The sequence below is a fragment of the Ornithorhynchus anatinus genome, chromosome 21 (assembly GCF_004115215.2).
Source record: "Ornithorhynchus anatinus isolate Pmale09 chromosome 21, mOrnAna1.pri.v4, whole genome shotgun sequence".
Classification (NCBI taxonomy): domain Eukaryota; kingdom Metazoa; phylum Chordata; class Mammalia; order Monotremata; family Ornithorhynchidae; genus Ornithorhynchus; species Ornithorhynchus anatinus.
In genome coordinates, this window is record NC_041748.1 from 7,083,194 (window position 1) to 7,097,164 (window position 13,971).

At 50.5% G+C, this 13,971-nt stretch overlaps 1 protein-coding gene and 1 non-coding gene across 4 annotated transcripts in view; one reads left to right on the plus strand and one right to left on the minus strand.

The window, feature by feature from the left end:
• ITPRID1 (ITPR interacting domain containing 1) overlaps positions 1-13,971 on the minus strand; it is a 55,840-nt gene continuing 41,869 nt past the window's right edge. For 2 of the 3 annotated variants that reach the window (XM_029048705.2, XM_029048702.2), the window contains exons 8-13: positions 12,938-13,020; positions 9,354-10,601; positions 4,336-4,451; positions 3,807-3,918; positions 1,701-2,040; positions 1-1,138 (exon numbers count right to left, since the gene is read on the minus strand). In XM_029048705.2, coding sequence (XP_028904538.1) covers positions 1,104-1,138; positions 1,701-2,040; positions 3,807-3,918; positions 4,336-4,451; positions 9,354-10,601; positions 12,938-13,020 — 1,934 coding nt within the window. In that variant the 3' untranslated portion in view covers positions 1-1,103. The remainder of the gene's footprint in view (positions 1,139-1,700; positions 2,041-3,806; positions 3,919-4,335; positions 4,452-9,353; positions 10,602-12,937; positions 13,021-13,971) is intronic. The other variant, XM_029048704.2, reaches the window with a different exon arrangement.
• Positions 8,066-8,203, plus strand: LOC114806250. Its single transcript, XR_003754285.1, has one exon. It is a non-coding gene; the product is annotated as a small nucleolar RNA SNORA7 (small nucleolar RNA).

Genomic DNA, 13,971 nt, shown 5'->3' on the forward strand with positions numbered 1-13,971 from the left:
GACTCCCCGGCCCCTGCTCTCCACTAGGACATGCTGCTTCTCTGCTTTGCCAATGTTTCTCTCATTGTACTCTCCTCGGTACAGTGCTCGGCACACAGTGAGCACCCAATCCAAAAGTTTGATTTTGGAAGCTGTAAGGAAGGGGAGGAGGGAGGGTTGAGATGGGAAACCAAGGGATTTCAGAGCCTTGCTTTGTGACAGGACAAGATGGCTGTTTCCCTAATCCATCCTAACTGGCTTGCCCGTCCCGGAGCTTAGTATCAATACACCAACCAAAGGTAAGTAAGCTCCTCAGTGTTAGCTACTGCTCAGTGGAGAAATTGGCCTTAGTGAATGAATATCGGTAAAAATGACCAAAGCATGGGAGAAAGAGGCCCGGGAAGAAAGGTGAAGGAGACTAAAGCAGAGGAGACTGAAAGGGGGCTGACTTTCTAATCTGCAAGAACATTAAGTTTCTCTTGAGGCTGACCATCTGACCTCCAGGACAAATGGGGACCGAACCAGAGGAAAGGGACGCCAATGAAAGCAGGACGAACGACGGCCAGACATAAGGAAGGACCTCCTGACATCGAGATTGAGCCACTGAGAAACACCTCTGAGTCTCTAAGCTTGATTCTTAAAGAAAGAGCAGATGCCCATCTGCTCTGAATATCTTAATTATTATTCACTATCATTATTATTATTATCATTAATTATTCACTGGATACAGGGGGGCTGAACCGGATGAAGTCCTCCACAGGTCTGGATTTCTAGGATTCTCTGAAATGTCTTTTACTGAGACGCAGTGTAGGATTCCCCTTCATCCACTTGGCTCAATGGGTCTACACCTAATGTCGTAGATGGGGAAGGTCCATCCTGTCCGCTGTGGGGAGGGGTGGACATTCCTTCTATCGATTACTCTTGGATGCACCCTCTTGATCTTGGGAGGGTCCTTTAGTGGATCTTCCTTTGGAGGTCTCTCCAAAAGACCAATATTTCCATCTGTTTCAAGCCCATCTTGGTCAAAAAAAAAAAAAGTCTCTTCAGAGCTGACAGAGAAGGGAGATGTCAAAACCGTAAAGACTTCCAGACGGGGTCTGTGACGTTTTCCTCCTTCAGTTGCCTCATGACCAAACAGACTCCTGAACGTTTTCCTCACCTGGGAAGAGGGAAAAAAGTGAACCCTCAGGCGTTGCCCGAAATTTGTGATCGATGACTTATGGAATTAGTCATTATGACTTAAGTCATTATGACTTATTATGACATTATGACTTATTAAATCATTATGACATGTCATTATGACATGACCGATGGAAGCTTTGTCAACTTTGTCAACTCTAAACTGTAAGCTCATCTCTAAACCGTACCTTCGCTGTGGGCAGGAAATGTCTCTGAAATATTGTCATTCTGTATTCTCCCAAGCGTTTAGTACAGTGCTCTGCACACGGTAAGCTCTCAATAAATATGACTCATTGATTGATCAACTTGAAGCACTTATGTACCTATCTTTCTACTTGGTTGCTTCCCTTCCCTGCTAGACTGTGAACGCTTCAAGTGCCCAAGATCACATGGCAGACGAGCGGTGGAGCGGAATTAGAATCCGTGACCTGCTGATTCTCAGGCGCTTGCGTTTTCCACTAGGCCATGCCGCTTCTGTGCAGGTAAATGCTGTATCTTTCCAGCAGAGGGAATCCCTAGAGAAGACTAAAATGACCTCTAACCTTGTGCAGGTGACTGTGGGGGTCCTTCCCTGTTCCGGACGGGGCCGCTGATTTCCTGCCCACCGGAGGGTCGTCCCCACGGATCAGGTGATGGACGAGGTCCTGGCCCCGCCGCTGGGGGTGGGTGAGCCGGCTCCTCCACACCTCGTCCCTCGGGGGGAGAGTGGCCAGAGGCTGGGTTCGGTGACCCCGAAGCCCCCAGCTGCTTCCCGCTAACCCCTGCAGGACCAGAGATTTCTGACGGAGGAGCCCGAATCTGTGCCTCGCTTTCTTCTCTCCAGTCGGGGAGGTGCAGGGTGGCTAAGAGTCGGGATTGTTCCTCTAGGAGTTGTTCCAGCTGCTGGGGGGAAACCGGAATGAGCAATAATAATAATAATGATGTTGGCATTTGTTAAGCGCTTACTATGTGCCAAGTACTCTTCTAAGCGCTGAGGAAGATACAGGGTAATCAGGTTGTCCTACGTGGGGCTCACAGTCTGAATCCCCATTTTACAGATGAGGGAACCGAGGCACAGAGAAGTTAAGTGACTTGCCCAAGGTCACACTGCTGACAAGCAGCAGAGCCGGGATTAGAACTCATGACCCGACTTAAAACTCACCTCCTCCGAGAGGCCTTCTCAGACCGAGCTCCCCTTCTCCCTCTACTCCCTCTACCGCCCCCCCCTTCACCTCTCCGCAGCTTAACCCTCTTTTCCCCCCATCTCCCTCTGCTCCTCCCCGTCTCCCTTCCCATCCCCTCAGCACCGTACTCGCCTGCTCAACTGTATATATTTCCATTACCCTATTTATTTTGTTAATGAAATGTACATCACCTCGATTCTATTTAGTTGCCATTGTTTTTACGAGATGTTCTTCCCCTCGACTCTATTCATCGCCATCGTTCTCGTCCGTCCGTCTCCCCCGATTAGACCGTGAGCCCGTCAAGCGGCAGGGACCGTCTCTATCTGTTGCCGACTTGTTCATTCCAAGTGCTTAGTACAGTGTTCTGCACATAGTAAGCGCTCAATAAATACTATTGAATGAATGAATGAATGAATGACCTCTGACTCCCGAGCCCGGGATCTTTCCACTGAGCCACGCGGCTTCTAACTGTCCCCAGAAACTCTCCCCCTATCTTTGGGGAGAATCGCTTCCACACCGGTGGGGAGGTGGCAGTGAAGGAGGAGGCCATGAGGTGTTAAGAGACTCATCCAGGGAACCGGGAAGTCAGGATAAAGCTTCCCATTGCCCTCTGCCTCAGTTTCCTTCGTATGATAATCCTTGTCCCTTATCTACCCCGTGGGATTGACGTGAAGATGAATTCTCTAATGGTTGTGAAGGGCTTTGGATGCAGCCAGAGCAAGGCACTGCAAGTCAGGATTCTTGTGTTGCCATATCCAGTAGGGGACATTTTGTGATTTGAGATGCCACCATGTCTAGGGGAAGAATCTGGGTTCTAATCCTGGCTCTGCCACTTATCTGCTGTATCACCTTGGATAAGTCACTTCACGTCTCTGGGCCTCCGAGGAGGGATCTGTAAAACTATTATTATTATTGTTGTTGTGGTATTTGTAAGGGCTTACTCTGCACCAGGCACTCGACTAAGCGCTGCAGTGGATACAAGCAAATCGGGTCAGACACAGTCCCTGTCCCAGGTGGGGCTCGCAGTCTTTATCCCCGGAGTGGCTCAGTGGAAAGAGCCCGGGCTTGGGAGTCAGAGGTCGTGGGTTCTAATCCCGCCTCTGCCGTTTATCAGCCGTGTGACTTTGGGCAAGTCACTTAACTCGTCTGTGCTTCAGTTACCTCATCTGGAAAATGGGGAATAAGACTGTGAGCCCCACGTGGGACAACCTGACTGCCTTGTATCTACCCACCGCTTAGAACAGTGCTTGGCACATAGTAAGCGCTTAACAAATGCCAAATTATTATTTTCCAGATGAGGTAACTGAGGCCCAGGGAATTTAACTGATTTGCCCCAAGTCACACCTGGACAAATGGCGGGACTGGGATTACAAGCCAGGTCCTTTTGACTCCCGGGCTCGTGTCCTAACCACTGGAATGCCCTGCTTCTCCTTTTCTCGGGGATTCGACCCCAGCAGCCGAATGGTGCTCCCCCATTCTCCGTACCATCAGGATCCCATCGCGGGCGAGCCGGGCCCGATCGTTCAGCTGGAACTCCAGTTCCGCCACCTCCTGCCGCACGGCCTGGCGAAGGGCCTGCAAGCACCGCCACTCCTCCCTGCGAGGGGACGACAGTGACAAAATGGCAGTCATTTCCCTTTACCTCAGAGCCCCCGCCTCGCCCCCCCCAGGCCCAGGGTTCCCGGCCCCTCACCTTCAGTCTGGTGTCTACGTCTGGTTGCCCTACCAATATTTCCTTTCAGATCTGATGATCCGTCCTCAACGTTTTCAGCCCTATACGCGAATCCCGACCCCACTCTCAGCCCCTGACCCGTTCTCCTGTCCTCCGCTGTCACCCCCCGACAAAGCCACGAGGCTGAGGTAATGTGTTCCTGTGATTTCCACGATCCCCTGGGCCCCAGGAAAGCCAAACCCGGGAAAGAGGAATAAGGGGGCACAGGAAGTGCCTTCTGCAGGCCGGGCTGGAAGCGGGGGGCCGGTGCTCATTTCGACGGTGGCGGTCGTCTCTCGTTACCTTCTTTCAGCTTCCGCGGCCCCGGCGAAGACGGCCTGTTGGAGGGTAAAGTGCCTGTCGGCTTCGTCCAGCTGCTCCCGGAAAGTCTGGCACAAGTTCTTCATCGCCGCCGTGTCCTGTGAACAATCGCAGATGGGCAGGCCCCTGTTCTGAAGTGCCCTCAGCAAGCCCAGTAATAACGCTAACGATCATTGTGGTATTCGTTAAGCGGTCACCGTGTGCCAGGCACTGTACTAAAAGCTGGGGTGGATACCAGCCAAGCAGGTTGGACACAGGCCCTGTCCCACACGGGGCTCCCAGTCTTAATCCCCATTTTCCAGTAGAGGTAACTGAGGCACAGAGAAGTGAAGTGACATCCCCAAGGGCACACAGCAGACAAGTGATGGAGTCGGGATTAGAACCCATGACCTTCTGACTCCCAGTTGAAGGTGCCCAACCATCTCTCAACATGCTGCCATTTTGTCTGCCCTCTGTCCCATGCTGCGGAGATACTGAATGCAGGCTTCCGCCTTGGAAGTTAACCATCCCAAAATCCAATTTGATCACCTTAGAGAGCGGGTTTGACATCTTTCCATTCGAACTGCGAACAACTAGCCCAGCCCCCAAGGTGGACAGGCCTGTGTGTGTCTCTAGACCCCAACCCAGAAGCAGCATGGCCTAGCAGATCGAGCACGCGCCTGGGAGTCGGAAGGATGTGGGTTCTAATTCTGACACCACCACTCGTCTGCTGGGTGACCTTAGGCAAGTTAATATCGGACTCTCCCAGTGCCTTAATATAGCGCTCTGAACTCAATTACTACCACTGATTAATTGATCGATTGATTGACAATCAGTGTTGATTAGGTGTTGGTTTCTGAACCTTGACCCATGGCAGTCGTAGCACCACACAAGAACCACACACCGCCTATTAAATGTCATTATAGCCTTTTAAGCGTTCTTTAATCAATCGATCAATAGGTAGTATTTACTGAGCACTTACTGTGTGCAGGCAGTAAGTAGGCACTGTCAGAAGGATCTGGGTTCTAATCCTTGGGCAACTTAGACCTTGGGCAAGTCATATCACTTCTCTGCACCTCAGTTACCTCATCTGTAAAATGGGGATTAAGAGTGTGAGCCCCATGTGGGACAGGGACTGAGTTCAACTTCAATAGTTTGTATCTACCCCAGTGCCTAGAACAGTGCTTGGCTCATAGTAAGCTCTTAACAAGTACCGCAATTATTATTGTTATTATTATTACAGTATAACCGAGTTGGTAAATGTGTTCCCCGCCCACAACTTTAAAAAATTTGATTGATTGAAACCAAATGCAACTGAATTTAATAGGTTTGAGAAGTCTGTTGGGGAGGGGGCAGGAATATTTGGATCAGACTCCCGCCAAGTCACCGCCTCTATCCAGTGTCTGCAAAACCTGTTTTGAAGGTGGAGGGGAAACCAGTCGAAATGTATTCAAGGGGTCACAGATTGGGTGAAACTGACTCAGGCAGGTTCAAATTGGTTCACAGATGATCACGGGACAGTGCTTGTAGGTTTGGGACAAACTAAAGGAAAACTATATCCGGGAGGTGAGAACCATAATGGAATCTGTTCCCAAAGGAAGCTCTGCAGCTATAAATATCAGCAGGTTGTGGATGGGGTTGGCTTAGAGCTATGGAGGAATGGCACATGCTGGGATGCCAGCGGGAAAGGGTTGAGGGGAGAGGAGGCTATAGGGATCTTGGGTTTGGTAAAGTGGAGATGCTTCTTGTGGGGTGGACGGTAGGATCCATAGGAGTGACCCACTTGGCGTTGAGATTTGTTGGATGACTTAGTTCTTGAGGAGCGATCTGGGGGTGTTTTATGATTCTGTGTGGCAGGGGATGAGGAAGAGGAGATACACTGTAGAGAATATAATATTAATAACCGTGGTATTCATTAAGCACTGGCTACGTGCCAGGCACTTTAGCGAGGGCTGGGGTGGATCCAAGCGAAGCAGGTTGGACACTGTCCCTGTCCCACGTGGGGCTCAAAGTCTCAATCCCAATTTTCTAGATGAGGTAACTGAGGCCCAGAAAAGTGAAGCGACTTGCCCAAGGTCACCCAGCGGATGGTGGCGGAACTGGGATTAGAACCCATGATCCCCAGGACCGTGTTCTATCCACTGCCCCATGTTGTTTCTCCAGAGTACGGAGCCTCCCCCGGGGAGAAGAGGTAGGTATAAGAGTCGGAACTCCAACAAGCCCCGGGCAGAATGGGCTTAATACAAGCAACCTGCTTAGATCTTTAAGAAGCCGGAGATTCTAGCCCTTCCCAGCAGCAATGATAGCGATAATAACAATAATAAAGACATTTAATTCACAACATTGTTAAAATCTGCCTTTTCCTCTCCATCCAAACTGATACCAGGATGATATAAGCACTTATCCTCCCCCGCTTTGTTTACTGTAACAGCCTTCTCACTGACCTAGGGGAGGGACAGGGGAATGGCAATAATTGAGAAGCTGCTTGGCAGAGCGGATAGAAAACGAGCCCGGGAGTCAGAAGGTCATGGGTTCTATTCCCTGCTCCGCCACTTGTCTGCTGTGTGACTTGGGCAAGTCACTTCACTTCTCTGGGCCTCAGTTACCTCATCTGTAAAATGGGGATTGGGACCGCGAGCCCCACGTGGGACAGGGACCGCGTCCAACTCGATTTGCTTGTATCCATCCCAGCTCTTAGTACATAGTAAATGCTTAACAAATACAATCATTATTATCCGAATGACGCTTTTGAGGTGGGGAGAGCGGTAGTCTGGCACACATGGAGGGGCAGGGATTTCTAGGGAGGATGTGGAAAAGGGGCCGGTGGCAAGAAAGGCGAGATAGGAGCACGGTGACCAAGCTGATGCTAGCAGATGCCCCTCCTTCGGCCTCCCTAGCTTGACAGACCCTTGAGGGCAAGTGTCTAAGATCAAATCCACTCCCTCATAGCCTCCCCAGAGCTCAGTCCAGGTCCAGCACATTGGGAGCATTTAATGAACATTTCCGTCAAACCTGGAAGCCCTGAGCGGGCACTGTTATCATGACCACCATCTCCTGGGCACGTAAAGCTAATGCTCAGACGGTCCAGGACCCTTACTCTGCCATCAATTAGCCCCCAGTGGCTCTCACGCCCCAAGGGAGCTGGTCAGATCGGCCAGCAGTTCTGGAAGTTAGGAAGCCGCGGAGTGATGTTTCCAATTTGGGGGCTGGAGCGAAACCAAGGCGGAGATTGCCAAGTACTTTTCCACTTGGTGTTTAGAAGATTGAACGGGGTAATGTGATCTGAGTGTTTCTGGCTTGCTCACACCAAATCACTCCTGTTTTCTCTCTGATTTCTGAAGGGTATTAAGTGCTTATTAACGTGCCAGGCGCTGTCATAAGGATAATAATGATAATGGTATTTGTTAACCACGTACTATGTGTCAAGCACTCTACTAAGCACTGGAGTAGATACAAGCCAAGCAGGTTCGACACAGCCCCTGTCCCACAAGGGACTCACAGTCTTAATCCCGGTTTTACAGATGAGATAACTGAGACACAGAGAAGTGAAGTGACTTTCCCAAGGCTGCATTGCAGAGACGTAACGGGGTGGGATTAGAACACGGGTCCTTCTGACTAGGCCACCCTATTTCCATTGGTTGAGCAGTCATGGAATGGGCTCCGCTATTATTCCTTTGTGGACGCCGAACGCGTCTGCTAATTCTGTTGTACTGTGCTCTTCCAAGCGCTTAGGCCCCTCTCAGGATGGCACCTGGAGAGTTTCCAGTACTCTACCAGTCTCGGCTATGGGAGGGAGAGTCAAGCAGAGGCCTACCCATTCCATTCCTAGCTGGGGCAGCGGCTAGAGAGTGGCAGGCCATCTGCTACAAGTCAAAACTACCCTGTGCTGGGCAGCAGAGACACGGGAGGGAGTCGAGTGCGGAGACTCAAGTTTACTGCTCAGAAGAAGGCAACGGTAAACCTCTTCTACATTTTGACCAAGAAAACTCCAGGTATTCACTAACAGAATATTTGCAGTTGGAAGTAGGACGTTCTGGGAAAGATGTGTCCATGGAGTCGCTATGGTTTGGAGACGACTGGACAACATAAGACGAGCCAAGCGCTTAGTCCAGTCATCAGAGGAAAAATGTTTTCCTTCTTTATTTATATCTGCCTCCTGTGTCCAAGTTTGGTTGTCCACTAGAAATATTGATAATAATAGTATTACTACTATTATTAACAATAGAGCTGGGATTAGAACCCAGATCCCTCTGACTCCCTGGCCCGTGCTCTATGTGTGTCAATGGGTTAGATTTCAAAGATTTCAAAGAATACTTTGTTTGAATAATAATAACTGTAATCTTTAAGTATTACTTTGGGCCAAGCACTGTACAAGGCACTGGGATAGATATAAGCTGATCAGGTCCCAACATGGGGCACAGTCACAATAGAAAGGAGAACAGGTGTTGGATCCCCATGTTGCAGGTGAGGGAACTGAGGCCTGGAGAAGTACAGTGACTTGCCCAAGGTCACACAGCAGGTACCGGGCAGAGCCGAGATTAGAAGCCAGGTCCTCTGACTCCGAGGCTCGTGCTCTTTCCACTAGACCACGCTGCTTGTCTTGGAGATGATATGGCTTGGCTAGAAGATGGATGGCCATTGTTGACTTGCTCAAACCTGCTTTCATAGTAATAATAGTAATTGTGGTATTTGTTAAGGACTTACTATGTGTCTCTGGGGTAGATATGAGATAATCGGCTCCCACATGGAGCTCACAGGGGTAGATAGGATGGAGAACAGGTATTGAATCCCCATTTTGCCAAAGAGAAAACTGAGGCCCAGAGAAATGAAGTGACTTGTCCAAGATTATACAGCAGGCAAGTGGCAGAGCTGGGATTAGAACCCACGACCTGCTGACTCCCAGGCCAGTGCTCTATCGACTATACCATACTACTTCCCTAATCTCCGGCACAGTGGTCTCCCCCAGACGCATGTATGGGAGAGATCTCCGGCACGGCGGTCACCGTCCAGGATGCACGTACCGGAGAGATCTCTGGCACCGCGGTCTCCCTCAGGATGTGCAGCGATTCCGCGAGCTGCATTTCCAGGTGGTCACAGCGAGGGCACCGGTGGCCCAGGTGACAAAGAGGCTCGGGGCCGGGCCAGGCCGTGGGACCGTGGTGGCGGCTGCAGTGGTTCCTGTAGCCCTGCCGGGCCCCCAGGCCTGGGCATGGGACACAGGCAGTCACCCCAGGGGTGCCACTGTCCAGGGAGATGGACCTGGGGAGATGGTGGGGCCTGGAGTTCGGACAGCGGGCCCCGCCGGGAACGTGCTTCTCCGTTTGCGTCGCCTTGTCTCTGGTCTCCGTGGGGTTTCCTGACCCTCGACCTCCCACGGCTGGGCCCGGCGCCCTCTCCGAACGCCGGGGTCCGTCGTGGACGACCGACACCAACCTGGACGGCATCTGGATCGTCACCGACCTGATGGGGGTCGGGGTCTGGTCGGGGTCTGGGACGAAGGCCCCGGTCTCGGGCGTGGGGAGATTGGGGTTGCTCGAAGCGGCCGGTCCTGGGTTTCCAGGGGGCCCGAACTCGGCACCTTCTGGTGTCTGAATGGCCCCGGTGGGAGAGGTGAAATGCTGCCATGGGTTCCCCGACCCAGCTGCCTTCAGGGGGGAGGTGGGTGGAGGGCTGTCGGGAACGAGGAAGATGTCAGAGACGGGCAGAGAGTGGACTTCTTGGCCAGGGCTCGCCTCGCCCCCGCCCTTGCCCATCCAACTTCCTGGATTCCTCTGGGGAAGATGAGTAGGGCTCGATTTCCCCTCTTCCTCTGGGGGAGGGTATTCTTCCTTCGCTCCTATCACCTGGGCCACGGTAAACCCGAGGAAGCAGTCATAGTAGGAGATGACTAGGCCTCTCTCGTCTTTTCCATCCACGACCGGGCACGGAAGGAGCTGAAATCCAGGGTTTGCCTTGATGTCAAGATGGCCATCTTGGACACGTCCAACCAAGGTTCCGTCCCGGGCTGGACAGGCCAGAGGATTTTCCTTGGCCCGGAACAGAGCGTCACCCTGCTCAGTTAAAAGGAAGCTCTTCTCTCCCCGGACTCTCGGGCCCGAGCTTGGAGGGGGGGAGCCCCTCGTGTCCCGGGTGGATCCAAGGGCCGTGCTTGGGGAGGGGACCCCAGCCACCTGTGACACAGCTCGGGGCTGTTCAGAGTCGGGGTACAGAGACGCCAGTTTCCGGCCGTCGCTGCAGCTGAGATTCCCTCCGCCCAGTGCCGATGGGTTCTGTAAGAGAAATCAGGAGAAGGGGAGGTGGGAGGAGGGGGTAATGACATAAGACGGAGACCCGATAAACCCGTGCAGAGTCTTTCTGTCTCCAGCTGCAGACGGAAGAACCTCCAGCGATTGCCCAACCACCTCTGCAACAAACAGGAACTCCTCCCCATCCACTTTGATCTGCTTTCTTCCCCCCTCTCACCTCATTCCTCTCCCACTATTGATTCATTTTTCGTTCAATCCTATTTTTTGAGCACTTAGTGTGAGCAAAGCACTGTACGAAGTGCTTGGGAGGGTACTCTATAACAATGAACAGACATACTCCCTGCCCACGAGCTCACAGTCTAGAGGGGGAGACAGACATTAATGGAAATAAATAAATAACAACTCATACCACCCACTTGTCTCATCTCTCCCTCTGATTTCAAATATTCCCTCCTGTCTGGAAATCCCTCCCTCTTCACATCCAACCGACTACCATTCTTCCCCCCTTCAAGGCTGTACTGAAATCACATCTCCTCCAGGAAACCTTCCCTTACCAATCATCCCCTCTTCTCCCCGCTCTATTTTCCCTCCTTGTTTCATCACCTCTGCACCTGAATCTGTATCCCCAAGTGCTCATGTATGTATATACATGCATTTGTGTGTGCGTGCACGTGTGTGTGTAGGAAACGCTCGATAATTTCCATTGTTTGAGGAGGGTACACGAGGAGGGGAGTGAGAAGTAGCTTAGTGGATAGAGTAAGGGCCTGGGATTCAGAAGGACCTGGGTTCTAATCCCGCCTCCCCCACCTGTCTGCTGTGTGACCTTGGGCAAATCCTTCTAGACTGTAAGCCCGTTGTGGGATGGAATTGTCTCTCTTTTTTGCTGAATTGTACTTTCCAAGCATTTATCACAGTGCTCTGCACTCTGTAAGTGCTCGATAAATGCGACTGAGTGAATGAATGAAAGTCACGTCACTTCTCTGGGCCTCAGTTACCTCATCTGTAAAATGGGGATTAAGTCTATGAGCTCCATTTGGGACAGGGACAGAGTCCAACCTGATTACCTTGTTACCCAGGGCTTAGAACAGTGCTTGGCACATAGTCAGTGCTTAATAAATATCACAATTATCATTATTATCGTTATGTAGGCCTCGGCCTCACTCAAGAATATGGTACTTGAGGAGGAAAATACAGAACTAACCCGAGGAATGTGGGGTGTTGTGTCTTATATCTATATAAGTCCATATGATTATGATTATGATATCGTTATGATTATGATATGATTACAGTCTATATGATTAGACTGTAAGCCCATCAGTGGGCAGGGATTGTCTCTATCTGTTGCTGAATTGTCCGTTCCAAGCACTTAGTACAGTGCTCTGCACATAGTAGGCGCTCAATAAATACTATTGAAGGAATTATATCTATCCTGGGGTCCCCATGCGCACTTTACCTAACATTTCGATAAGTGGCCATACAAAAAAGCATTTATCAGTCCTGCAGACAAGCAATGGGCCTAGGGAAGGAGGAGGTGTTTATCAATTTATAATAATAATAATAACTGTGGTATTTGTTAAGCGCTTACTATGTGACAGACACACTGTACTAAGTGCTGGGGTGGATGCAAGATAATTGGGTCAGACACAGTCCCTGTCCCACGTGGGGCTCACAGTTTTAATCCCCATTTTCCAGATGAGGTAACTGAGGTACAGAAAAGTTAAGAGTAACCTGATTACCTTGCATCTACCTCAGTGCTTAGAACAGTGTTTGGCATATAGTAAGCACTTTAAAAATACCATAATTATTATTATCTCTCTTTGAACTAGTCCATTAACATTGTGTATATGGATTGACTGCAGTTATCCTAAGGAACCCCCTTGCATCCCTGTAGCATTAGTAGTGTGAGCCCCACATGGGACAATCTGTTTGCCTTATATCTCCCCAGTGCTTAGAACAGTGCTTGGCACATAGTAAGTGCTTAACAAATACCATCATTATTATTATTATTTATTGCCATTTTTCTTGTCTGTCTGTCTCCCCCGATTAGACCGTAAGCCCGTCAAAGCGCAGGGACTGTATCTGTTACCGATTTGTACATTCCAAGCGCTTAGTACAGTGCTCTGCACATGGTAAGCACTCAATAAATATTATTGAATGAATGAATGAATATTATAAAGTCAAAGCCTTGTTTAACCTTATCATGTATATCGTGTTCTCACACATTCAGTACTTCAGAATCTGAGTTGGGCAAGGAATGTGACTGTTTACTGTTCTACCGTCCTCTCCCTAGCGCTTAGTACAGTGCCCTGCACACAGTGAATGCTCAATAAATCCGATCGAATGAATGAACAGATCTTTACCCGCAGCGAGAAGGACTCCAGAGGCTCCTCCAGAAAACCGCTGCTGTCCGATTGGCAGCTGCAGGCTCTCGTCACTCCGGGCCCTGGAGCAGGAAGGAATATGATGCAGTGTGAGCGGTCAGCCCAGAAGAGAGGAAGCGGCGTGTCCTAGCGGATAGATCCCGGGCCCGGGAGTCAGCGGCACCTGGGTTCTCATCCGGCTCCGCCACCTGTCTGCTCTGTGACCTTGGACAAGTCGCTTCACTTCTCTGGGCCTTAATTCCCTCATCTGTAAAATGGGATTAAGTCCGCGAGCCCCATGAGGGACAGGGACTGTGTCCAACTGGATTAGTACAGTGCCTGCCAAATAGTAAATGCTTAAGAAATGCCACAGTGATAGACGCTTCATCGCATTCCCTCGGGGTAACCCTCCTCCAATCCCACTATTTCTGAAACATGGGCCCTGAAAGGGACCATCTTTGGTCAGTCAGCTGGATTTATTGAGCACTTACTGTGTGCAGAGCACTGTACTAAGCGCTGGAGTGAGTACAATGCAACAAAAAAATAGACACATTCCTTTCCCACGACGAGCTGACAGTCTGTATATGAAATCTGGAATTCTCCAGAACGAAGCCAGGCACCGGTCATTTCTTCAGTCAGCTAGAAAATCAGCCCAAACTTATTCTCCATCGCCTCTCTCGGCTCCTCAGTCACCCCAAGAAACACATCCCACCCAACAGAACTCCATCCTTCCCCCCAAATCTGGAAGTCTCACCCTCCACTGACTCCCTACCCTATTTCCTACTTCCTGTTCGTATCTCAGTGTCTGGAGGCTGAGAGGTCTGAGAGAGAAAACATTTATTGGGCATAGAATTACTGCAACCAGTTATTAGGGAGAACACCATAGCTCCCTGGAAACAACAAGGGACTAGGACTCAGGAGAGCTGGGTTCGAGTCCTCCTCAGCCACTGGCCTGCTGCGTGACCTTAGGCCAGTTACAACCTCTATAAGCCACAGTTTTCAGATCTGTAAGAATGGGAATAAGATAGATTTTG